The sequence below is a fragment of the Lepisma saccharinum genome, chromosome 3 (genome assembly GCF_977018435.1).
Source record: "Lepisma saccharinum chromosome 3, izLepSacc3.1, whole genome shotgun sequence".
In the NCBI taxonomy this organism is placed as follows: Eukaryota; Metazoa; Arthropoda; class Insecta; order Zygentoma; family Lepismatidae; genus Lepisma; species Lepisma saccharinum.
Window position 1 is genome coordinate 13782884 of NC_139231.1, and position 26689 is coordinate 13809572.

Consider the following 26689-nt stretch of genomic DNA (forward strand, 5'->3'; position numbering starts at 1 on the left):
AATACAACTGCTTATGTTATGTGTATGATAACGAGTATGTCACAATGTAGGAAATGAGAGAAAATGTTTCGTTTTTGATTCTTCACTAGTATGCAGATTTGCTTTTCTTGTTGGTTTGGGTATCATTAGTTATTTTAACGTTAAGTTAACTAAGACCGAAGACTGACGAAGTATCCTTGGCCTCCTGTTGAAGATAGTATTCAAGGATTTGACTTGAAAAGCGTGGGAAGTCACGTGGCCAATATTTCAGGACTGAAAGATTTTGACGATTAATACACACACAGATGCCATATTTCTGTCACTAACACTGTTCTTTTTGCCAATCGAAAGTTTTTCTTGCAAAGGAAGATAAATTGTGCTCAACAAACTCAATTTCTGCAACTGTTGTTTTACATTATTCATATACATTTTGGACAATAATGTTACAGCCTCGTTGTGGATCACAGTTTACATAACTGCCGTCATCTGCCCATAACCAAGAGGGGTTTTGGCAATCAGGAAAGTCTGAACAAGTGAGATTTATTTGTTGTGAGATAATTGTGTGTGTACAGTATTCTAATACTTTTTTAACATTGCTACACACACACACACACACACACATACTCATCAAACTGAGTTTGTATGACAAAGTAAATGTTTGAATTAACACCAAGATTGAGTTCTTGTTGCATGATCCTTGCATCCTCGTGTTCTGAAATTCAAAAGTAAATGTCTGTCGGTAAATTCTGTGATAAAACTCTTCCTAAAATGCACAATCTTACATTGTGACATAATTATATGTAGCTGTATTGTTCGTGGTAATACCAGGACACAATGGAATACAGTTTCGATTTGGGGTTTGAATTTTTCAGAAAAAAAAAAGCGACAATACATTTTTTTTAAAGTTTCACTTGTATTATGTCTAGATACTTCTGTATACTAGAACTACTATAATACTTATATTCAACAGGCATGCAGGATATGTTATCTATTTTAATTTTTTTTCTTTCTTATTTCATGCTTCCTTCCAATTGGCTGAATTTTGCTACATGGTTGCCTGATGTGTTGCACTACCGACACCCTGTACTTCCATACTGAACCAATCCGCTCAACCTGCCGAACCAACTTGCTTAATCCTTACGTCTCTCGCAACCGTTGTGCAATTTTTTTTTTTTTTAAATGTGCCGTGTAATTTGTAACTATGCTGTGATGCGCTGGTGAAACAAATTAATTTTTCATGTTATTTTTGTACCTTTGTTGATTGCCTTGTGTTCATTATTAACAAATCACTACAAAAAAATGTTGGCATGCAAATTGTTGGATGTATTTGATACATTGGAAATTGGATACATTTCGTATTGGACCAAAATCGTTTAAAAAAATATGCCAATCCTGACCTGTGCTGCATTTTTCATCCTTGATGCCAAAGCTTCTTTGCTGCATGATGGAATAGCAATTGTGATGGTCCCTCGTAATGCACATTCTGTGGTCTACACTGATGATCAAGGACAGGTATTTCGCTTCGTAGTTAGTTCACTGCTGTAGTTAGATTTTTTTTCTTATATGTCTGTCTCTTGTCATACTTTTATTTTACTCATTTAAGAACTTGGTGGCATATGTAATAGTTTGGCTTGTTTTGCATTTTCCCCCAGAAGTGAAGCGTGTTTCACCTCTGTAAATGATAACTGTGTGCATCAGTGCTTTCTTTCACAGCTTTACTTTATTTGGAATTGGTATTCGTAATTACTAGAGTAAAAATTGCAAACCTACAACATCGTGTCAAAGAAACTCGTGAAGGTAACAATCTAATGAAACCCAACTTGAATATGGGCCCCCAATGATGTAGTGATAATGCTGCCACATTGCAATCAAGAATTCTAGATCCAATACCTCAGTGGAGGCACAGTGGTTCAGATCCCACTTAAACTGTAGGTCCAGTCTCGATTAGCCTGTCTGAGGATAAAGTGTACTTAAAACAAACTCTTCCAACTTGAAATATGGGAAATTTTGAAAAGATAAAAGAAGATATGCCAGAAGAGATGTATTTTATGCAGAATTGCACTGTACCATCTCTTTGTGTTGGTTTCTACTACTAGTTATGAATGAATGGAATGTAAAGTGTGAACTAAATCAATCACCACTAGAAATCACGAGTGGAACCAGTCTGCCACTAGTGCTCTGCTATTGGGCCTAGTATTGCTCTGATGATGCTTAAGGCCTAAGTACTTGTAATGTATTTAAACATTCCTGAGGTGAAATTGACACCATGTACAGGATGTTTTCTAAGTAATGTCTCTCTTATAATGGTGTTGCACTTGAGAACAATTAATGAAAGAAAAACATATAGAATTTGTACTGTTACTTTTATTGGTATTTCTGGCACGTGTTTGTTTTAAGGTAAAGAATGTTTTCTCTCACCTGACCAAGACTCTTGTGTTAGAACCAAACATGTGCCAGTAAAACCAATAAGAATAAATGTAAAAAATTGCTCATGTTGTTTATTCGTAATTGTGTTGCCACAAAGCATAAGGTATCTTAAAGCAACGTTTAATCAGTAGGCTTTACTGAACTAATACCCTTGCTTGATGAACAATTCTGTTTAATCATTATAGAATTGTATCAATAACTATTGCATGTGCCACCTAGTAACGCAATTCTTATGTAATAATATATCACCTTAATCCTGGAGCATGTAGTGTAAGTTAGAAAATACTGATAACGCTAAGTTCTTTTAATTGAAAAATTTTGAACTGCTAATGTGTAAATAATATTTTTGAAATATTAGTTCGTTTTAAAAACGTAATGCTGTTTTATTAAACAAAGCAATAAAAATTTTATTTGTTCCCTAGATTGGATATTGCAGACTTGGATACTAACATAACTAAATCTCTTCCCCTTTTGTGTACTACAGTACCATGTAACAAAATGTCAATTTGATCAAGATGAATAGAATTTACACATCAAGCTAGTTGAATATTTACAAGATATGCAAATAAAAAAAAAGTCGGACTATATTATTAGTTTAGTGTGTGTACAAAATCTACATAGCATGACATAGTTTAAAAAAATTCGAGCGATAGGCAAAAAAAAAAAAGTTCTATTCATTGACTAATTAGCATCTTGAAACAGCTTCTGACACATAGTTCCTTCCCATGAATAAGGCTTGAAATATATTCACAGTGAAAAATTAGGGTCCGATATGCATAATGAGTAAAATTTCAGCTTTATAGTGTGCCTTGATATTTGAATTTGCCACACACTGACTGCACTTAATTGAAATCATTTCAAGTTGTAAAATATTGTAGCACTTTGTTGTCAATTGTTAAGTCAGGTATTATTTTATTCGTATAATATTTGATATGGTTCAAAACTTCATATTTTTTTACATGGATGTTAAGTGTTTGGGCAGTAAACGTTTGGTCCTTCATTACAAAAAGTTGGCAAGTAAAGATAATCTCTGTGCACATAGAAGAAAGGGCTTGGAGAGACAAAACTATGAACATTGTGCTTCACTTACTGTCAACCCTAGCCACAGTATTATCAGAGTACATGTCAGACCAACAAAAACTATCTCTGACTCAGATGCTGTAACCTTTATTAATTAAGACAGTGGTATTTTGAAATTAATCGGAAAAACAATTAAATTTGGAACATGGAAATACGAATTATTACCTACACAATATTTGGGTCTTCCCGATGGCATAATGATAACATCATTGCCTTGTAAACAAGGGGCCCCAGGTTTGATACCTAGTAGAGGCACATGGTGGTTTGGATCCCACTTTAAACTGTAGGGCCAGTCCTGATTAACCTTCTGTGCATAGTGGACTTAAAAACTCAAACTTCTTGAGAATTTCAACACTAGATTTGAATTTTTTTAAATTTTTTTTTGTATTGAATGTTTAAAAAAATTTCAATGCTAGAATTTAAGAAATAATTTCTTAAAAGTATTACTAATTACATTGAAAGTTATTAATCATTTATATACAGTGTCACTAGAAGAGTGGCAAATTCACTTATCAAGTGAATGTTTGATTCATTGAGGAGGCTGAAGAAAGTGTGTTCCAGGATTGAGCGTAAATAAGTAAAGTACTCTGGTTGGTGTCTGTAGCTCTAAGCTTTGTAATGTAAATAGGTTTGCATTATAATTACTAAAATTGTAGCAATAATATTGCATGTGTTTATTGTAATTTACATTAGCAACACTTAGATGTTTAAATTTAAATTTGTCCATTTGAAGAATGCAACAAGACAGATATTGCATTCAAGCATGTTGATTGGACTATTTTCTGCATGTTTTCAAAATGACTTTTGTTTTTATCATTTGGACACATGCTTATGGTTTTGCTGTAGATACTATTCTTCCCCGTCAATTCCTCTACTTTTATTCCCCAAAGATTCCTGAAATTAATGAGTAATTGTATTAATATATTTATAAATATATAACAATTATCTTTCCTTACACTGATGTGTGTTTAATTTGTAACTTTTTGCTGTTTCAGTTACTGGACACCCTCCCGGTGTGCCCAGATTTTAATTTCGGAAACTGTGAGAACCCCTCCTGCAAGCTAGTTCATGTCCAAGAAGGTGAGTTAAAATGGAATCAAATTATAATTTATATTTATAGCATGAGCGCGCCAGTATAATGATGTCGCTGATAACTAAGGGTGGACAGGTATTAGGAATGAACAGATGTCAATGTCGAAACTATCACTAATTCTCACTGGTGTTTTAAAATTGAAAAATTAAAAGTTCTTCAATTTTAATATGTAAGTATTCCATTGCAATTGTATGCACTAATCACCAGTTTATGTTTTAAATAGGGCTTAGCCGAAAGCACATTGAACCGATACTGATGTCAATACTCTTACCGATTCCCACTGGTACCGATATTTGAAAATTAATATTTCAAAGTTGTTCAAAATATTGATCAATATTAGTGTGTGTGTGATTATTCCACTCCAATTATATGAATCAATTTACCAAGAATTTTGCTTTAAAATATTCAAGAATTACATGAGAATATTAAAATACATGTTAAGTGATCACAAAGTCCATCTTTTCACCTAAATTGGTGCAAAATTTTCAGAAACTTAGATTTTTGCAGTTTCCAGAATTATTGTACTCTGCGAAAATATTGCGTGGCATTTTTTGCATGCCCCGTGAAAGACTAAAATGTCAGAAAAGTATCGGCTGGTATTGGTTAATAAATTGAGCTCAGCTCTAGTTTTAAAATATTCAAAGATACTTTGATACATCTAAATAGTTGTCATTTAATCACAAAATGCATTTTTCCACACAGTACTGGTGCGAAATATATGTACATTTCAAATTTTGCATACTTTCCATGACAATTTGACTCCATAAAAGTGTTGCACAGCATTTTTACACACTGTGAAATATGCAATCCCTGGAAAAATGTCAGTCAATAAATTCCAACCAATATGAAATATTTGCCAATGCAGATAAAGTATTATTATTATTTAATTTACAGATATACTATTGATCTGATATACAGTTGTAAATATTTCATGACAAATATAAATGATTCATTCACATCTGTAATTAATCTGTCCGCAGGTGACAGCCTTAGTTCAGGAAAAGTAACTACAACTGAATCGACACCATTGCCAATACTTGTACTGACCCCCACAAATACGCATACTTCAGCATTATAAAACAATTCAAAGTATATACAGGGTGAATCAAAAGTCATTATACGTAGGATACAAAGCAGTTTTGCGGTTACACAGCATGTTCAATGTGACCCCCAATTTTTGCGAATGCACATGTCAATGCTTTTGATCCATTCAACTTACATAGGAAAAACAAATTTGTGTATTCAATCATACATACTACCTGAAAGAAAGAACAGTGAGTTTGCTTTTGAATCACCCTGTAGTTTAGAATGATTATAATTTTTAATGTATACATTTACCATTTGGCGTTTTTTTTAAGATTCTGGAAAAGCATCAGCTGATATCAATCGGGTACCTATTTATTAGAGGGTGAGTGAACCTCAGAGCTGCTGCATGTAGGGACATAGTTGGAAAAATTTGCACCTGAGGTCACTCGTCCTGAGAATCGAATCTGGGTCTCCAGTGTGGTAGACCACCACAGCTCTCTTTGACATTGAATAAAGTGTTGTAGTGTTTAGACAAGTAATAACTCTAGGATTACCTCTATTAGAAATAAATATCTTTGAGTACTTCATCACACACACTTAAATGTTACTAACATCATACATCTCTCAATACAATCACAGAATAAAATTTGCTGGCTATGTAATTCAGTTTCCATTACCCAGTTTGAAGATTAATGGTTTTCCACATATCGCAGTTAGTTGTTGTTAATATTCAATGACGGTTTGTACACATACGTTGTTATTTAGCACAAATATTGTTGTTTTTTGCCTTTTCATTACAAGAAAGTCTTTCAGAGTGTGCATTTGTATTTCAACTTTTTTCCTGTAATTTTCATGTTAAATGGTCACAACATAAAAAAATCTGCCTCTTTAACAAAACATATATACTGTACTGTACACACTTGTGCTTGCTTTTCTCAACTTGTTGATCGCCAGTTATGCTCTCTCTAAAAAGAGAACATGTTTACGTTTCTGCTAAAAAAATAATATAAATAAACATTTCCCTTGCTTTAATATTCAAAATGTAATTGTATTATCTGGTTAGAGTTCATTCATAGAAAAGTCAGGCTGGTAAAACTATTATGATTTTACCAATGCAATAAATTGATAAGTTACTTGTCATGTATCTTGTTAGTGACTAAACAAACATTTCTCGGATTCCTGTTTTTAGGGCATGTGGAAATTGTTGACATGCAGGTGACCGTTTGCCGAGATGCTGTGAAGGGAAAGTGCATTCGCCCACTCTGTAAATACTACCACATCCCTATCCCCTTACCCCCTGCCAACGAGATGGTTTCCGGCCAAGTCAGTTCCGCAGAGGGGGTAAGGAGAGCAACAACACCAGGGCCAGCGAGAGCTCCCCTCGAATCCCAGTTTGTGGGTGGAATCCCGGCAACATTCCTCCCCATGTTCGGTTCAAATTCTGCCACACTGTCTCAAGTGGGCATTTAGGGAGAAATCCTCGAAGCTGCCACTTCCAGTGCGGAGGAAGACGTTCGGGGGGAAAGAGAGAGGGTGGATAGATCAAAAAGAAAAAAAAACTTCAGATCTCGCCTTTCGTTTTTTGTCTTTTTTTATTAATGAAAATGTATTTTTCTTTATATGTTAACATTTGATCTTTCTCTCCCTCTCTAAAAATGTTATTTGTGACAAAAAAATAAACTGTTTGTATTTATATATAGTCATATAATGGCGAAAAATTATTTGAGTAAGGTGTTGAGATAAAAATATTTCAGATATATAATTGAGCACAGAATATAAACTATGAAAAAGTGGGTGAAGAGACAAAGTGGGAAACAAGACTATTGATGGTGGGCTGCGAACTTGATTTCACAGTTATGTTTCTGCACGATGTGCAGGAGTGTGTAAAATAATGAAACAGAGATTTTTTATACTATTAATCCCAATTTTTTTTGTATTCTGAACAAAAGAAAGTCCCTTGTAAAGGGTGTAAAGGTACTGTTTCTATGTACCATAGTATGTATGTAGTATATGTTAGGTCATGAAGAAGTATCTAGTGAGTAACTCGATCCTGAAGAACCCCACTCAGTGAGGTGTTGAATAGTGGATTCTTTTTGATAGGTAAAAAGACCACAGTTTTGGGGAAAGCATGTAAGTTTCCGACAGGGAAAACCAGGACTATGTCGTTACAGACTGAGTTCACATATTTCAAAATATATAGGTCTCTAGGTAGACCAGAGGTGAATTACATAAACCAAAAATATTATTAAAAAAATAAATAAAAGTACTGTCATGATTGTTAGTTACCAAGTAATTGCAGATAGTGTTGTGATTTGGCTGATGTAGAACTTCTTTATGGTTTATAATTTCTTGTCAAGTGTGATCACATTTCATTTTTCGATGCCTATGTTTGAAAAAGAAAGCCAAAGATATATTTTTTCTTTCTTTGTTTTCGTGCATAACGAGAGTTGTAAGAAACATTAGTTGGAATCTCATGGAACAGTAGCAAGTATAAATGAACTACATCTGTCAAATCACATGCACAGAAAGAAAAAAACTGATTGGTTCTAGTCAAGCGGGTGATGAAACTCAGTCTCTAACCAGCATCCTGTCCTTAGAGGCTGTGACAAAACCTATTTGAGTGTATTCCCTTACAAGCTAGTGCAAATAGGACCGAAGAGCCTCGCAAGAAAGAACAAAACTATTCTTGTGGTCTTCTTTGCACTACTGTGTTTTCCGTGATATATCTCAGACGAAGAAGTGCCACATTTTTTTAAGAAAATGTTCCTGTTCACCATTGAATCAAAGTTAGGTCAGGGCTAAGGTTTTTCCTTATTCGCAGGCTAGAAGAATGTGTTAGTTTAGTTGGATTCTGTGCGTTACAGCAAGTTTTTGCAGATACTTGAGTTGGCATTTGGTATTAAAGGGCAAGAAATGTGAAACACAAACGCTGCCAGGGGTGCAGATATTACGAGGATCAAGAAATTGTCTGTTGTTGTATTATTGATGTGATAATAGGCATTTAAGATGATATTAATTATTCCTGTTTAATATTCATAAAGTTTTGTGTTTGGACATTATTGTTTATTAGCTAAGCTTCCGGTTGAATGTAAACAAGCCTGAGTATGAAGGTTTTTCTGTTTTTATTATTCGTTTGGTTTTTTTATTGCAACTAGACAGCATGAAAAATTGGTGTTGTTATTCACAAGGTTTGTTATGTACATAGAATAAGGTAATGCAAGAATCAAGACTTATAGTGGAGTTTTTAAAAATATCTGTTACTTTTATTCATGGTTAGAAATAGTGACTATTGAAAATTTAGACCATGTTGTTGAAGTAATCTTTCCCTTTAATACCAACTATAGCAGAATGAGCTTCCAGGTTGAACACAGTCAAAGGTTGTACACGTTTTATGGAAAAGTTCCGGTGGAGCAGGGTTAGATGAATCGCTGCATGCTTCTAGGTGTTACCACGTAATAGGGGCTTCAGTGGGCTTTTTTGCAGACACGAAATGCCAAAAAATATATATATATATATAAAAATATAAGTAAATAAAAAAGCATCGCAGCTTTGTCACCGTTAGTTTTTGGGCACCAGATAACTCAGCTGGAACCTTGCTTCATGAATTGCGAGGCTTCCCTCGGTGAAGAGGGGCCGAGGTAATTTGCGAAGGGTTCTAGCCATGGCAGTAGCAGCATGATCTGTTGCCACCTCTGCTTTGTGGGGGCACTTTTCTCCCTTCCCGGTTACGGTCGGACCATCCGCGGATCACAGGTGAAGGATATGTAACCGTGGTTTCGAAGTCGTCACACTATGGAGGAGACACTTTAAACGGTGAAGAAAATGCCCCCGATTAATGGCTTACTAAAAAAAACAATAAAAAAAAAGAAATATAATAAACAAAGCAATTCCATTCTTGCTCAAGAGTCACATTTTCCCCTCCCTATACAGACACATACATAAGTGACGGTGAGTACACTACTCTCCGAGTGGAAATTGTGTAGATTCTGAAAGCACATCCATAGCAGGTAGAGCAGTGAAGGGTTCCATCTTCACGTGCTTAAACACAGAAATCTTAGATTTAATTGTAGTATATAGTTTAAAAAAAAAAAGAAAGCACGCTGTGTGTTTTAACATATAAACCCATGTATCTTCACAGGTAATCATGAAACACAGGCATTTATTCAAGAATGGACATGCTTTGTTGTATCCCTTGCATAATACATTGCATGTACCAATATGTGTAACATGATGATGTAGTGTTAGCTCTTCAGTAAGCTTAGATTAAAAACCCAGCCAATGGTTTCTTTGATTTGGCAAGGCTCTGTGTATGTACATGTCAGGATAAGGTCAATTAATTCTAAAGGTCCGCACTAGGTCTCCAGTTCAATATTACGAATGCAATTTTTTTGGTAAGATAGTTTCTTTCCCATGGCAGAACCTTGCCGAATGTTCAAGTAGTTGGCTTGCATGCTTTAGAGAGCTTCTGGAAATGTCTCTAATAGATAACTTAGCTATTTGTTCAGTCTCCACTTCCTCCCAGTATAATCCGTACATTTAGACCAATATTTAACGTACTAGGTACTTCACTGGAATATGAACGATGGAATTATGTGTACTCTATGTAGAAAAATGTCAGTGACATGTTTTTTATTTTTGGCTTTAATATATTGTATATATAAATATATATAAAAGTTGTATAGTGCCCATTGTTTTCAATTTCCAGTGGGGTTTAAGGGGGGATCTTTTCAAAAACAACATTCTTGTTTGTTTATTTTTTATGCAAATCATTTTAAGTTCCTGGAAATATGCCATGTTCCCTAAATTTATGCATTTATTATGAAAGCATGTTAATCTTACTAGATCAGAAGAACTATCGGTTAGCCTGATACAAGTGTAAGTGATAGCAATTGAGAAGAAAATATTTGATAGGAACATTTTGTGTGAACTTACAAAATGTCTTTAACTAGTTAAGTTTCCATTTGTTCTTTTTTTTTGGGTGGGGGAGATTATATACATATACATATATATAATATATACATATTAATGTAGTCATTGTGTGATGAGTGTGTAGATGTGGTTGGTGCCATAGAAGAGCTGATGAATCTCCTATTTTCAACCATATGAGCAGTATTCAGAGAAGTTGCGAAAAGAAAAATTTGAAAAGATCCCACCTGTTTGATATGTGATGATTATTGTTTACGGCCACTGACGGTTACCCTCACCGTGGCTGTCAGAGCATAGATCACTGAAAAGTAGATTAATTTTAAAAAAGTAGAACGAAGAGTTTATGCCATAATTTGTAAATATTGGAATTTAGGATGGAAGTATTTGTGATGTTCTATGTTTGTTGGTCACATCTAAAACATTTCAGTAGTTCAGATCAAAACCTCTTCAAGAACATAAATTAAATTTAGAGTAATTAGCGAAAAATGAATAACCTTATTAAATGTTGATGCTGTTTGTGATCGCTCGAGGAATAAAAATTTCCAGCAAAATATGAGTCACAAAAACTTCCTTCTAATATATTACACTTTTTTGTTTTTAGTTCTACATTTAAAGAAATTTTAACATTTTATTAAGTAAAAGGAAAAGAAAGGGCCTGTTTTTTTCTACACATTTGTCTAAAAAAAAAAAAAAAGAAGGAAAATGGAAGGCCATCTGTCTTCAGAACAGTTACCCACATCTTGAGATGCGGTCAAACCCAGAACGTGAGTCACTCTCGGTAGAGGATTATTTTCTCTGAAATGGCAGTGGCTCTTTTTTTCATTTCGTCAATAAGTTTGTGATATTTGTTATTTAAGTCCTAGTATGTATAACCAATACATGTATCTTGTTATGTTATATTGTTAGAAAACGTTACTTTACAATTCATTATTCAAGAATGAGGAGAGAACATATTATTTTTGAAATAAGTACTACATATTCGAAGTAGTTTGACCAACAGTCTTGGATTGTCAAGTGTAACTTGAGAAAAACATTGAAAGTATTAAAAAGAAATAACACAGTTTTCTCCTTGTTGATGAATAAAAATGTCTTTAAATAAAATTATTGTAGCGTGGAAATGTGTCAAACACAGCCACCTACTACTATCTGTAGAGATGATATCTGCAATTTTTTATAAATCTTGGTTGAAGTTAACCAAATTGCCTTTATTTTCAAATATGGCAACAGTGTAAGGATTGAAGAAAAGTCTTTCAAGATATTTTAAGCAAGCAGAACGAGTATCTAAATGAAAAAAAAAAATTGCTCAAAATATATTTATTTTGAGTGGTTTTCTCTTTGTTGTGTTGTTTTAAAGAAAGATGAAGGTAAAGCATCTTTTTTATATTCAACTTGTATATGTATATGAAAGTGAAGTGTGAAAATATGTGTGCATATGTAAAAAAAATTAGAAAGTCGAATGAAAGTCAACATGTCCTATCTAAATTGAAACCTTAAATGAAAATGTGTATTTATATAAATATTTTTTTCCTTGCCATAAATGTAACTATCTCCCTCGAAGAAATAAGCTGTGATTTTTTTCCACCAATATCATGCATATAGCGCATATAAAAACATGAAGAGTTCTAGAACGAGTTGGTATGATATGAGAATATAAAAAGAACAATGGTAGTTCTAAATTGTGTGCAATGGCATGGGGTCATTTGTGTTATAGTTATGTAAGAAAAATATCTTGAAAGAATTTGCTGAAAAATGTTTTAAGTGCTTTGTGAAGACATTTCTGATTGTGGTTATTGATTATATAAATCATATAGTTTCTTCATTTTTCAAAAAAAAGGAGAAAAACCAACACTTCAAAATTTCCTAAATCAATGTGATTTAAGTGCCAAAGTAACATTCCATGCAGTTTTTAAATAATGAATTGTATGTATAAATTGTTTACTTTTGTTCTGTATTTATTTTAGTATGAAATTCCTATATACATATGTAACTATATTATAACATATATCTATCTATATATATAAAATATATATAAATATCTATATATATTGCCACTATTCTGTTGAATGAAGTGTCTTCACAAAATGAACTTTTTAGTAATGGCACCAGACCCTTACACCCTGAAACACTGTTCGAAGTTGATTGTCATTTGTCAGATATTACTCCTTCAGATGCATGATGGTATTCACTTTCAGCTGTTTTATGCAAGGAACATGTTGGAAGTGAGGGGGATATAATATCCCCATATTTTTTTTCTGAGTAGTAAAATAAATCAACTTGTGAAATGAGTTTTGTGTTATTGTTTTAACTTTGGGTAACCTATTATTAGTAAGCTTTTATTATTATTATAGACCTGGGTTCAATTCCCAGGGTGTGTGATCTAAGATTGGAATTTTTCCGGCCTTGTCCCTGCATAAAGTGGCTTTGGGCTCACTCAGTCTCAAATCAGTGGGTACCTGGAGGCAACCCTGGGGGGTAAAGGTGGCTGGAGCATGGTGCTGATCACATCCAAAATGGCCGAGATCAAGAATATGTGGGGCCATACATCCCCTAAATGTGCCTTCATGGCTATATGCACAGGGAACTTTACCTTACCTTATTTTTTTTCAAGCACCAAACTGTGCTAAACTAAAAAAAACATACATTTTTGGATAAAATTATAACTTGGAAGTAATACTGCCAATTATAACTTGGAAGTAATACTGCCAATTATAACTTGGAAGTAATACTGCCAATGATGATTGGCAATGGAAAATAGCTGTTTCAATGTAGTCATTAATACTGGGCGAGCCTTGTGCAGTACATTAAATATGCAGTCACATTATACACAATATACTGTTTTTTAGTATCGATTTGGCAAATAGGGAAATACCGGGTGGCACACGAAAAACTGGCCTGCCTACCTGCCAGGAGCTTGTTCGTGAACACATTGACGGTCACTTAAAATATAACGTTAATACATTAAATATACTAGTACAGTAAAACCTCGTTAATCCGGACTAATGGGGGGATAAGTTGACCGGTATAACGAAAGTTCGGATTAACTGAAATGACCTAAAAGAACAGTAGAAAGTGCATTAAAACTCTGTTTATAGCAACAAAGCACGTTTATTATGGTGTATTTGAAGAGCATAGGCCTAGACACACTATACAGTACAGTACAAAGTCTGCAGGAAACAGAATTTCATCAGTGGTTGACCACCTTTTCTTTGGGAAGTTCTCTTAAAACCTTGCATTCTGATTATTATTTTTTTTGGGGGGGGGGGGCTTTTGCCTGTTCGGATTAAGCAAAGTTCGGCTTATTAGGGTCCAGATTAACGAGGTTTTACTGTAATATATGACACACAAGATCATCATATTCAGCACCTTCTGTAAACAATATACAGTCAACAATAAACAGTAAGTACAGATCTTTGCATTTGCTTATCTGTCTGTCTGTATACACGGCGGTTGTTTGTGTGCCACCTGTACAATAACGCTGGTACACAAATTTTAATCAACTTCGTGGTTATTTTGATATTTCAGTGGTTTCTTCTTAAGTTGGGCCTGCTGATTATGAATATGCTAGCCTGTTTGCGGTGGCGTCAACAAATCGGATGGTACATGCAATTTATGTTAGGCTACATTTACTGCATAACATTTACTATTTGAATTTATTTCCAGCCATGGAAGAGTCTTGCAGTTTAATTGAACTATTTCTACTGAACATGTTACAAGGAATTATGGACTTTCTGATACAAATAAAATGATGAGACAACGTACTATTCCTAATTACATGAGTTACGTCCACATACCCAAACACAAAACTGGCATACAAAAGCAATTTAACCGTTAGTAGTTTGGTATGATGATGAAGAGATGTCGAGTACAATACACGTACATCATACAAAACGTTATGTATAGGAGGATGTAACATGGAAGTAACCATATAGAAATGCTAACTGTAGAAACGCTGCAAAACAGTGTGTTCAAGGATAGTAACAATCCATATTTAAAAGTGAACGTTTGTTTTTGTTTTTTGCGGAAAACATCACAAGCTGAAAGCAAATCACTTTATACTCGCAAACAAAAGCACGATTGATAAGACAATTAATTATTTATGCACAATAACTGAACTGCCATTTAGTATATTTTTGCATTGTTTTCTGGCTAAACTAGTACTGTGAGAAGGAAGAGGATTGTTATATCTCCCAAAATATTGTCACAAAAAACTATTTGAATTCATTACAAGGTAACAAAGAGTTGAAAACGTACATTTTGTTAAAGAACAATAAATGCACTTTAATTAAATTTTCGAGAATTGGTGTTTAAGTATTAAATTTTTACTGATTAAAGTGTGCCAATTTTGCCCAATATCAACATACTTCATGTTCCTACCAGGGTGGAAACATACAAGTTCGTAATTTTTTCTGCAAATATTGGCACTTGCACCACATATCACTGAAGCACCACTGAAGGATTCGTTGTTTGTAGTTATTTTTATTATAGTTCACTGGAAAGTGCATAATTTTTTAAAAAATATTTCTTCTGCACTAGGGATGGCCAAACGGATCTGGATCCAAAAGTTCCGGATCTGGATCCAGGTCCAAAAGTTTTGGATATCGATCCGGATTCGGATCCGAGAGTTTCATATCTCAATCCCATTATAATATTACCACACCTTAAAAGGTATTATGATCTTTGATTACAAAGAAATTTTTCATTAGTTAGTCCTACAAGAATATTTTTCAAGTGTTGAAAAGTGTTTCAAGTGTTGTTCCTAAAATACTTTGCTACCCATCGGCTAACACACTCGTGCACAAAAATAATCTTACTTGTTTAACATAAAATGTCAGAGGTGATTTTGTAAATGCCATTGAAACGAATATGTATTCATTCGAATGTATTGGAAATGAAAACACACATAAATGTGAGACATTCCATTCCAGGAAGAAACCTTTAACACATATAACAAGATAGAAATGTTATACAAAAATTATACAATTGTTCTACAGTTACAGTTTTACAAATTAAAATAAAACATAATAAATGCAGTGTTGTATAATTACAAAGTGTAAGACTAACAAGGGAGGTTATCTAAGTGTCCCCCTCCGATTTCCCTGAAACTTGGCAGGTGTATAATGGGGCCCAATGGAAGAAATATGTGTTTTTTTTGTTTCAGCTAAAAAACGGTTTTACGGGGCAAAACCCACTCAAATGTCAAGATGAGGACAAATTGAAGTGGGGATCTGACCCCTGTGTTCCCCTCCGATTTCCATGAAACATGGCAGGTGTATAGAGGGGCCCAAAGGAAGAAATACGTGTTTTTTTGTTTCAGCTAAAAACTGTTTTAGGGGCAAAATCCCCTCAAATGTCAAGATGAGGACAAATTGAAGTAAGGATTTGACCCCTGTGTCCCCCTCCGATTTTCATGAAACTTCGCAGGTGTATAGAGGGGCCCAAAGGAAGAAATATGTGTTTTTTTTGTTTCGGCTAAAAAACTGTTTTAGGGAGCAAAACCTGCCTCAAATGTCAAGATGAGGACAAATTGACGTGGGGATTATCTGACCCCTGTGTCCCCCTCAGATTTTCATGAAACTTCGCAGGTGTATAGAGGGGCCCAAAGGAAGAAATACGTGTTTTTTTTTGTTTCGGGTAAAAAAACTGTTTTAGGGGGCAAAACTCGCCTCAATGTCAAGATGAGGACAAATTGACGTGGGGATTATATGACCCCTGTGTCCCCCTCCAATTTCCATGAAATTTGGCAGGTGTATAGAGAGGCCCTATGCCCCCTGTTTCTTCCTATGCCATATTTACGTGGTTTCGGGGTCAGATCCCCACTTCAATTTTCCTCATCTTGACATTTGAGGGGGGGCTCTATACACCTGCCAAGTTTCATGGAAATTGGAGGGGGAGACTTAGACCTCGCTTGTAAGTGTATTAATTAATTACAAATCGCGCACGCGCGCACATACACTATATATATATATATGTTATATGTTATAAACACATTCTTACTTTCCAAAGAACCGCATGTGTGATGGCAAAACGGATCCAAATCTGAAAGTACCGGATCCAGATCCGAAAGTACTTGATCCAGATCTGAAAATTTTTTGGATCCGGATCCTCCAGGATCCAGATCTGGCCATCCCTATTCTGCACCTCTTTATAAATTTCAAATATCACAAAATTTGTTGAGAAATACTGTATTAAGCTCTTAGAAAAAATAAGGCATGATCTATTGCTATTTTTTTAAGTTTCTCTAAATCCAATTAGGATAAATGCTGCTAATGTATACCTTTGGTCTTTTCACATCATATGACATACAGTACCTGTCAGTTATTGGCAACAAAAGTGGTAACAAATTCATATTATTTCATAAGCATTGGAATTATTATTTCTCAAAAGGAAAGAAATTGTATATGCAACCACTTACAAGTAGGTCCTCCTCGGTAGTGTAGTGCCTTACACAGTCACCTTGAAAGCTAAGGGCCCCAGGTTCAATCATCGATGGTGACACATGGCACAGTGGTTTGTATCACACTTTAAACTCTAGGCACAGTTCCTATAAGCCTATATGAGCGAAAAGTTGATGTAAAACACAGTTTATTCCAAAGTGTTTTACACATTTGAACAAACACGTAGGGTTCACTTACAGGTGGCCAATAGAAAGACAGCAGCACTTGGAGAGGGACTGCACATGCAAAGCTACACTATACATGTGATTGGTTGATGACGTTATGTCACCGTTTTAGAACTAGTAGGAAGAATTTGAATTTGATTTTAAAATTTTGGGTGCGTCAGCACTTAGGCTATTTTGCACCCGTCACATTATACGGGGTCCAGCCCCTTACCATTACAAATAACAACTCTAACGTTGAATAACTAAAATCTTAAAATAATCTGACTTTCGTTAAAAGCTGAGGCTGTAAAGGGGCACTCAGCACACATAAGGACAAAAAAACTGGACAATACACACAAAACTATACTGGCCACAGTGCCAGTCGCCAGAGCCTCGTTTGTCTGCAAAATGCAGTCCAGGGTGTACTGCGTGGAAGTGAAGTTGACTTTTGGGTGCCTTACACCCCAACTAGTATGAAGATTAACTCAAATAGTGCATCTAATGGAGAAGCAGGATGGCTTGCTTCAACCACCCACTGATTTTGAGTCCAGTTTTTGTTTACTGTTATTAACAGTCCTGTGGATCCTCACAATATAATTATAATAATAATATTGTGAACTTAATTTCTTTCGTTTTTGGAATAAAAATTTCTCTTAACAGTTATTACTTGTCAAGTATCTGTGAAACTATGAGTCTAATAGAAAAACAGTCTCTGCAAAAGTTGTCTAATAAACAAAAAAATATAATTTCAAATTTGAGCCACATGTGAGACCCGGGTTTCATTCCTGAGGTGGGTGGAATTTTTATGGACTTGTCCCTGCGTAAAGCAGCTCTGGGGCTTACCCAGCCTCAAATTAATGGGTACCTGGGGGAGCGGTAAAGCTGGCTGGAGCTTGGTGCTATGATCACATCACCTCCAAAATGGTGGAGATTGATAATGTGCCCCCCCCAAATGTACCTAAATGTGCTATATGCATGTGGAACTTTACCTTTTACATTTGAGTGACCTTCAAATGACTTTGGAAATGTCCCTCTACTAAAACATACATAATAACTAGGGAAAGGATTTTAAGGTGCAAATTTATGGCCAAGAAAGGGAAAAAGGTTCTGAAAATGTTTTGAAAAAAATGCCTTTATTCAATGCTCTCTTTTTCTGCACCTTCTGTATATAATGTGCATAGAGAACGGTGGTTCTGCCGAATAGGTCTTGTTGAAGTTTGTGTTTTCTCTCACGGGTTTTGCTACAGTATCTTGGGAACTATTGGGGCTGCAATGATTATATTACGCCATATTATAACTCTACAAAATGAGACTAAAGGATTTTATGTAGCTGCTCAAGAAGAGTGAAAATGATTTATGTTTCTTTCCTTTTTAACAAAACATGAAAGAAAAGGAAGGGAAAAGGTTCTGAAGTATCAAAGAGGGGGTAAAAAAGGGATAAATGTGCTAATCTCATGAAAAGGTGCAACAAAGTGTGTTCATTTTACATATCTCAAACGATAGGTATGAAAACAGCTATATTTTTGGTAAGGTGGTGCACATTAAAATATGTTCCCTAATAATGACATTCGCTTTCTCCCTTAAAGTCAATCAACAGGGTGTCTATCAAAATAACAAATCCTAAATTCTTTGCTTTTTCTTAACCTTTCTTAATACTTTATTTATACGACACCTTCTTAGGAAAAGTTGGAAATTACCAAATAAGAAAATAAAATATTTATTTAATGAAAAACCCCTACCAAAAAGTCCAGTTACGATGGAAACTGAAGCTGTATTTAACAAGAGAATTAGGCTTGTTGTATCTATTAATTCATCCTGGACTGCATTTAGCAGACTAGCGAAGCTCTGGTGTCTGTCAGTATAATTTTATGCGAGGCTTGTGTTGGTTGTCATTTATATATTTGTGATTGCCCCTTTATCCATCTTATCTTACCACCATTCAACCTCATCTTCACGATTAGCCAAAGGGGCAGAAAAGTGAAGTAAAATAAACTAACTCAATCACTCAATCACTGTGATATAAAAAATTCTTTGCCAGAAGTATGGAACCCTTACAAGGAAGTTGGGGTATGGATACTTCTCAGACATACTGTAGGAAATAAAAACTCAGCCTAACATAACTTTGGATCCCAAACTTTTCCCCCTGACATATGCATGTAATATCTCGTGGGAAAGAATGGATAAATGGTGATGTGGTGAATGTGACAATCACAAGTACAGGGACCGGCAGAAAAAGCTGACGGTTTTGAAATGTGTATATAAATAAAACAATTAATGGAATTCAAGATTTAATAATCAAAATTGCTACAAAAATAATTTCCATTTACAGTGCTTATATTAATTTTTCTGTTTTGAAAATTGTGTCCGATAAATGATGACCATTCCTTACACATTCATGTAGCCTTGCCTTTAAGTTGGACGTCGTCCTCATTCGGTATTACCGCTATTTCATTGCAAATAGCAAATAGCTAACTTGAGATCACCAATTGTTGTTCAAATGGTTCAAATGTTCAAAAATGTTGTTTACCTTTGACACAATTGGATTGTTGTGTGACATCTTTCAACGGCAGAGTGGGGGGGGGGGGAGTGCTCATTGGCTTCGTCGCTCAATGCCATTTCAGTTAAGACAAAGCAGTCGACTGGGCAACACCATAATTTTGTGTTAGAAGCATATTTTAAAAAATGGTGAGTCCGTTATCCAAACTCAACGATGGTCTCGAAGGGAGTTCCATTCCGATCGTCACGGTCGTGTACCCAGTCGGAATACGATCCTGCTTTGGGTCAGAACTTTTCAAGAGACAGGGTCAAGTCTGAAAAAGAATCTCAATTGGCATGGTCTAGGAAATGTTTCCTGGACATGTAGTGTCAAGAAATGGTGACGTTCCCTGGCCTACTCGCTCTCCAGATCTGACGATGTGTGATTATTTCCTCTGGGGCTACCTCAAATCAAAAGTGTTATGTTGAAAGACCTTGCACAATTGGTGACCTAAAGTTCACTATTCGCAATGAAATAGCGGCAATTCCAAATGAAATGCTCGTGAGGGCGACTTCCAACTTAAAGGCAAGGCTACATGAATGTATAAGGAATGGAGGTTTATTATTTATCGGACACAATTTTTACTACAAAGAAAAATTAATGTAAGCACTGTAAATGGCAATTATTTTTGTAGCAATTTTGATTATTAAACCTTGCATTACATTGTTTTATTTATATACACATTTCAAAACTGTCAGCTTTTTCTGCCGGTCCCTGTATATATGGACAGTACACAAGTCCCATGGACCGGCCATGGGTCCAGACGCCAGAGCCTCGTTAGTCTGCAAAATGAAGTCCACGGTGTACTACGTGGAAGTGAGATTGACACTTGGAAGAGCTCTTCACGACCTTTCCAACAGCATCTGAATCCCTTCCATAGGTATCGTGATTGCCAAAATATTGCAATTTAAAATTAACAAGACGTGATAAAATTGGTTGAAATCTCACATTTCACACTCCTGTAATTTCAGAAATTACATGTCAAATCAACCAATAAAAAATAATTTTGAACCTTTAGGATTCAGATCTTGTAGATTTTTTGTTTATATAATGTACCTATCTAGAGCACAAAAAATGCTAAATTTCAGATTTTTTCGGCTCTTAGTTTTTGAGTTATTGACTTCCAAAAAAGCAAAAATCACAAAATTTGATGACATTTAGAAATCTTTAAACAGATGTAGATGCAAAACTATTCGACCTAGAGAGCTCAAATTGATGCCATTCTCTTCTGATTTTAATGAGCTTTAATTTGAAATGAAACATGACTGCTATTTTTGAATTTTGTAATTTGTTTTTAATGTTCTTGTGTATTATCATTTGTTATGAACACAATAAATACACACATGGGTGCCCATAGTTCCCAGATACCAATTATCGCTAATGATATTTTTTGTGACCTGGCAACATCATATTTCCACTTGCTGTTTATTTAAGGCGGCCAATGAATCATTGATCTGCTGTGAATCATTCAGTCCCTAATGATTCCAAGAAGAATTGACTATTTGTGTGCAAAATTTCATAATGGGACAGCAATGGGTTCCTATGGAAATTATTTTTTTCTATTGTAATGTGTGCGAAATTTGCTAAATTTGTCGACTTTCATGTTAAAACCATAACTTCAGTTGAGTGGTTGATGTTGAAGTCTTCATATTAGTCTATTTTATAATTATTGGACTACAAATAATATGACAATTTGTAATATTTATCACTTTTAATATCTGGTAATCAAATTGAAAAATATATATATATTTGTGTTTACATTTTAGAATAGGATACAAACACAAGGTCTTAATATAAAAAAAATATATATACATTCGTAATATTCATAATAAACAAAACAAGCATTTTTATCAAACACAGACCACACATTAGTTTAATAAAAATTAATTTAAATTATATCATATTAAAAGCCTCACTTTGAGAATATAAAACACAGCTACTTCACTGAGCATTTTACAAAAGACAACTGACAAACTGACAAAAGACAATTGGTGATGTTCACTTAGGTATACCGAATCTAGCTGTGATAGATCAATTGCTTTCAATAATTATTTTCTTGTCGAAGGCACATTTCATAAGCAACAATTGTTTTTCACGTGCTTCTCACCCTCCTCTATGATAAGCTGGCAGACTGAAAGGAGCTACTCGGCAGCCTTTTCGACAACCTGAAGGGATTGCCACCAAAGGAAAAGAGACTATTTCTACCTCCCCATTTTCAACCCATCGCCCGCTGCAATTGTTGAAAGGTTGTAACAAATTGTAATAATATTCAAGTCAAATTTTATTGAAACAACAATACAATCTATTCATTTGTGTGTGTGTGCTCGTTTGCACATATGCAGAAAAGGAGGGGGAAAATGGATGATGCATTAAAGATTACCCACTATCAGTTGCTACCAAGTTCCAAGGTCACCACATATCACTGTAAATAATCAAGAAGTACAGCTAGTTCCTCTTGAGACTTGTTCCTTTTCTGTTATGACTCGTAAAACTGACTGGAATACTTCACATACACTCATCAATCATTATGTTGAGTTAAGAAGCATGATTTAAATACTTTTTATTCTTCAAATACCTCTAAGAGGGATCTCAGACCAAAACAACAAGTGATAGGTGGCAAGCGACAGCAAGGATTCCCACCAAAGTGACAAACAACGAGCAACATGCAAGGGACAAGCAAAATGTGTTGCTTGTTGCATGTAAGTCTGAAAGCTCCTTAAACTTTAATATTATACATGTATATATTAAGGTTGTTATATACCATGAGAATTTTTATAAAATATGTACCAATACATTGTTATTAAAAGTGATAAATACTACAAATTTTCATATTATTTGGAGTCCAAAAATTATAAAATAGACTAATATGAAGACTTCAACATAACCACTCAAGTGAAGTTATGGTTTTAACATGGAAGTCAAAAAATTTAGCAAATTTCACACACATTACAATACAAAAATTGAATTTCCATAGGTACACATTGCCGTCCCCTTATTAAATTTTACACACAGTCAATTGATGTCTTCAAAACATATATTTTTTTTCCATTATTTGAAAAATTACAAAATTCAAATACCACAGTCATGTTGCATTTCAAATTAAAGCTCATTAAAAGCAGAAGAGAATGACACCAATCTGAGCTCTTTAGGTCAAATAATTTTTGATCTACAGCTGTTTAAAGATTTTAAAATGTCATCCAATTTTGAGATGTTTGCTTTTTCGAAAGTAATAACTCAAAAACTAAGATCCGAAAAAAACTGAAATTTGGTAGTTTTCATCGACTTTACTGGTAGTACCACTGCATCAAAAATTATTAATTTCTGAGATGTCAAGGTTCAGACCTTGGTTGATTTCACATGAAATGACCCAAATACAAAGGATACAGGTCTTCTTCAACTTTGCATAGTTCCAACCTCAGGAGGCCCTATTAGTATGCCTAGTGGCATAAACCCCCTTTTTGGCCTAGTATTGCTTAAAAAAAGAACATCAAAGGTAGGAAAATATGACAAAATGAGGGCTGACCACCAAGAAAAAGTATAGATAACCCCTCCCTTTTGAAAATCCTAGGCATGCCTCTTCATCGGTTGATTTCACATGGAATGGCCGATTATTGTTAATCTCATTATATTTTGCATAATCATTAAACTCCAATGAAGACCAAAATCCTGAAAATCAAAAATGTTTTTTGTTGTCTTGAATTGCATGAAAACTGGAAGACGACCCAACATCACCCTATGCAGGGTGATTCAAAAAGGACTTTACAACTATGAAAGCATATAGAAATTTATTCAGATAACTTACAGAGTTGGTTGAGGTGCCATTGCAAAGCAAAACACATCAAGTTTGTCATACAACATTCATGTTGGGTCGATGTGGCATACATCCCACTTGAAGTCGATTTCATTCCAGACTTTCACCAGTAAGTCAGGCAGCGGCGGCTGAGTCTCAGCTCAGCAAGAACAGCAGGTAAAGGTGATACAAAAACCCGATCTTTAATGAAACCCCACAAGAAAACATCTAGCGGAGTAAAATCTGGGGAGCGAGGTGGCCATGCAACCAGTCTCAACAAAAGTTTGGTGCCACGAGTAAATTGTAGGCCTACTAGGAGGCACCTTACGGATACTCCGTACGAAACTTACGTTGCATTGCAGTTGCTGATTGCGTCTCGTGAAACCAAAACGCACAGCGAGCACATTCCGCACCAGTAAAAATAGCCATTTTCAAGAGCAATGCTGGCAGCGCTACTGGTGGGTGAGTTCGGTACTAATGGACTACGTGAGTCAAAACTTGATGTGTTTTGCTTTGCAATGGCACCTCAACCAACTCTAGGTTATCTGAATAAATTTCTATATGCTTTCCTTTTTGAATCACCGTGTACAGTGATATTTTCTTCATATTTCAAATGCACAATTCAAGATGCAACGTCTTAATTATTGCCTTTATTTATTTTAACACCTTCCGGTCGGGAATCGGATGTGATGCGAGCAGAGTAAAACACCCGTTCCGGTCACCAATCGGCTAGGATACGATCGCCGTATATCCATTGTGTTTAAATGTATTTGCCCGAACCTTGTTCGATTATCGTTGCACACGCTTGGAGATAGTTCTATTTTTCGCCACCAGAGAGCATCTTATGCTGGTTGGGTAAAGGCTTACTGTTATTTCGTTGTTTTTTTGACAACGTGCACAGTGCGTGTTTATGCTGAGTTTTCAAAAATACAAAAAATACATAATTTTTCAATAAATATTGCAATGTGTAAATTATAAAAATGTAAAATCTAATTGAATTATTTATTAGAACAGAATCTAAGCTTTTCTGGATTTTTAAAAAGATGTTCTAAAAAGTCTGTCCACAGGTAAAAGATGCATGAAAACCGTCAGACCAGAAAGTGTTAAATACGAGTATGAAGAAAAAAAGCCAATTCAGTTTTTGAGTATTGAGCTTAAGTATCGATATTAGTATTAATCGATAGTTCCTGACTGTTCAAATGAGTTGTCTTCTGCCATACCATAGCAATGTACCAATTTCATCACTAAATCCAGTTTTCCCCACAATGCTGTTGCCTTGTGCATAAAATCCAGGATATTTGGGCTTCAAAAGCATTACATGGCATTTTTGTGGACCCCACAAAAACACCCAGACTCGGAAATTATCAGCCATTATTGGTGGTTAAATTCCAACCAATACTTTCAGTATTGATACCACTTTTAGGCCAATACTGATATATAATTTATATGAGGGGAGAGTCAATTGAAAACCTTAAAAGTAGAACAAAAATTATAGGACAGACTGTTAACAGCTCAAATTTACATGAGGTATCAACTGTTATTTACAAAACGACCTCAGGGCTGAAACACTGATCAAGTGAGCTTCACAACACGTTTTTTGTCATTTTAAAGATGGCGCCTCCTGCATACACATGCACCAGCGAAGAACCGCACTTTCTTGCCCTCTGGAAGCCTAAAACTATGGCAAATAAAAATGCAATGCATTCTTACAATGCCAGCAAGTTTACAAATAGAGGAGGAAGTGTAACAATGCCCTCAGTCCGCATTCACATGGGTGGAAAGACCTTTGTGGTGGCTCATAAGTGACTGCACATAGATTCCAAATATTCTTCTTCTTGAGGTATACAGGCACTAACTAACGCAAGACTTGAAAATATATATGGATCAGCAATGGGTCTATGCTAAAATGCAGTAAACTTGTGGGACTTTACATGCAGAAATCTATTAGATAAAAAAGAAAAACAAATTAAGGTTTTCATTTCACTGTCACTCACATTTTTCACCGCATGCAAAAAAAGTAGACCACTTATCAAAAACTTCCAGTCACAATTTATTTCTGACTATAGCGATACCTATAAAATAAAAATAAATAAAAGTTGTATTTATATAAAATACAGGGTGTCTGGGCTAGAGGTATACAAAAATAACTGCTTATAATGCAATAACTGCTCTTTGTATTGTCTCGTAGTGAAGCTCAGTTGATTCACCATCGATCCAAGATTTCAGTAGTCCAATTGGACGATCAATCGCACTGTTGAGTCACGCATGTGCAAAAACTGCTTGGCCACCGAGATCTCCAGGTTTGACACCATTATACTTTTTTGCATGGGGCTTCATTAAAGATGTTGTGCACAATGGAAAGTTCACTATTTTGGTGATTTGAGACAGCGTATCGTTGCGCTAATAATGCCTCAAATGCTGGTCAACACTTGGCACGAGCTTGACTATTCGTTTGAATATGTGTCGAGCTACAAATTGTGCTAACATTGATGTGTACGAACGTACATCAAAACCTTCCGAGTTACTTTGTACATAACCAGGTCAAGAAAGTTAATAAACTTCTTTACAGATGCTAAAATATATGTGTGTATATCTCTAGCCCGGACATCCTGTACATATACAACTTCCATAACTTCAGCATGTACACCATAACCACCTTGCTAAATTATTACAAAAAAAAAAAAAAAAAAAAAGGCAAGTTGTCTCTCACAACATTATATTTGTGATGGCAGCAAACTAAGAATACAAATATAAATAATAGGAACATGACATGTTCATGAAAGTCTTAGAGCATTTGTAAATTGCTGGACGGAAAATCTATCTGTACAGATAATGTCAAGTGCTCAGTGCACATTTTCCCATGAGGAAAGAATTACACAACTATTCTACTATGGCAGAAGCACCAGAAGAAAAAAAACAACTTCACTGCAAGACCAGTGTTTCTGCTCCTCTCTCTCTGTGCACTGTCCCTTGACCCTGCTTCGCTTTCTCCAGACACATTTTCTTGCATTCCAAAAGCCTATAAAACAAGTAGTCTCGCTTTAATACACACATAGAAATATAAAAATAAAAACTTAAGACATGATTCACCCGGTGGAGGCACATTGCACAATGTTCGGATCCCACTTTAAACTGTAGGTCCAGTCCCGACTAGCCTCTCTGTGCATAAAGTGGACTTTAAGCAACAATTCAATCAATCAATCAATTAAGTGGAAAAAGGTGGGAAATTTTGTA

At 35.1% G+C, this 26689-nt stretch overlaps 2 protein-coding genes across 5 annotated transcripts in view; one reads left to right on the forward strand and one right to left on the reverse strand.

The window, feature by feature from the left end:
* LOC145984918 (muscleblind-like protein 1) overlaps positions 1-12816 on the forward strand; it is a 718465-nt gene extending 705649 nt beyond the window's left edge. For 3 of the 4 annotated variants that reach the window (XR_014441375.1, XR_014441377.1, XR_014441376.1), the window contains 2 exons: positions 4482-4566; positions 6795-6930. Coding sequence is in view for 1 of the 4 variants with exons in the window: in XM_083118316.1 (XP_082974442.1) it covers positions 1433-1491; positions 4482-4566; positions 6795-7075 (425 nt within the window). In the remaining 3 variants the exon portion in view is untranslated. Of the gene's footprint in view, positions 1-1432; positions 1492-4481; positions 4567-6794 lie in introns of all 4 variants that reach the window. The other variant, XM_083118316.1, reaches the window with a different exon arrangement.
* Positions 12817-26154: 13338 nt separating this feature from the next.
* The window catches only part of LOC145984919 (intraflagellar transport protein 81 homolog), a 106603-nt gene continuing 106068 nt past the window's right edge, over positions 26155-26689 (reverse strand). Inside the window, exon 14 of the mRNA XM_083118317.1 lies at positions 26155-26474. Within this exon, the coding sequence (XP_082974443.1) occupies positions 26378-26474 (97 nt within the window). The 3' untranslated portion in view covers positions 26155-26377. The remainder of the gene's footprint in view (positions 26475-26689) is intronic.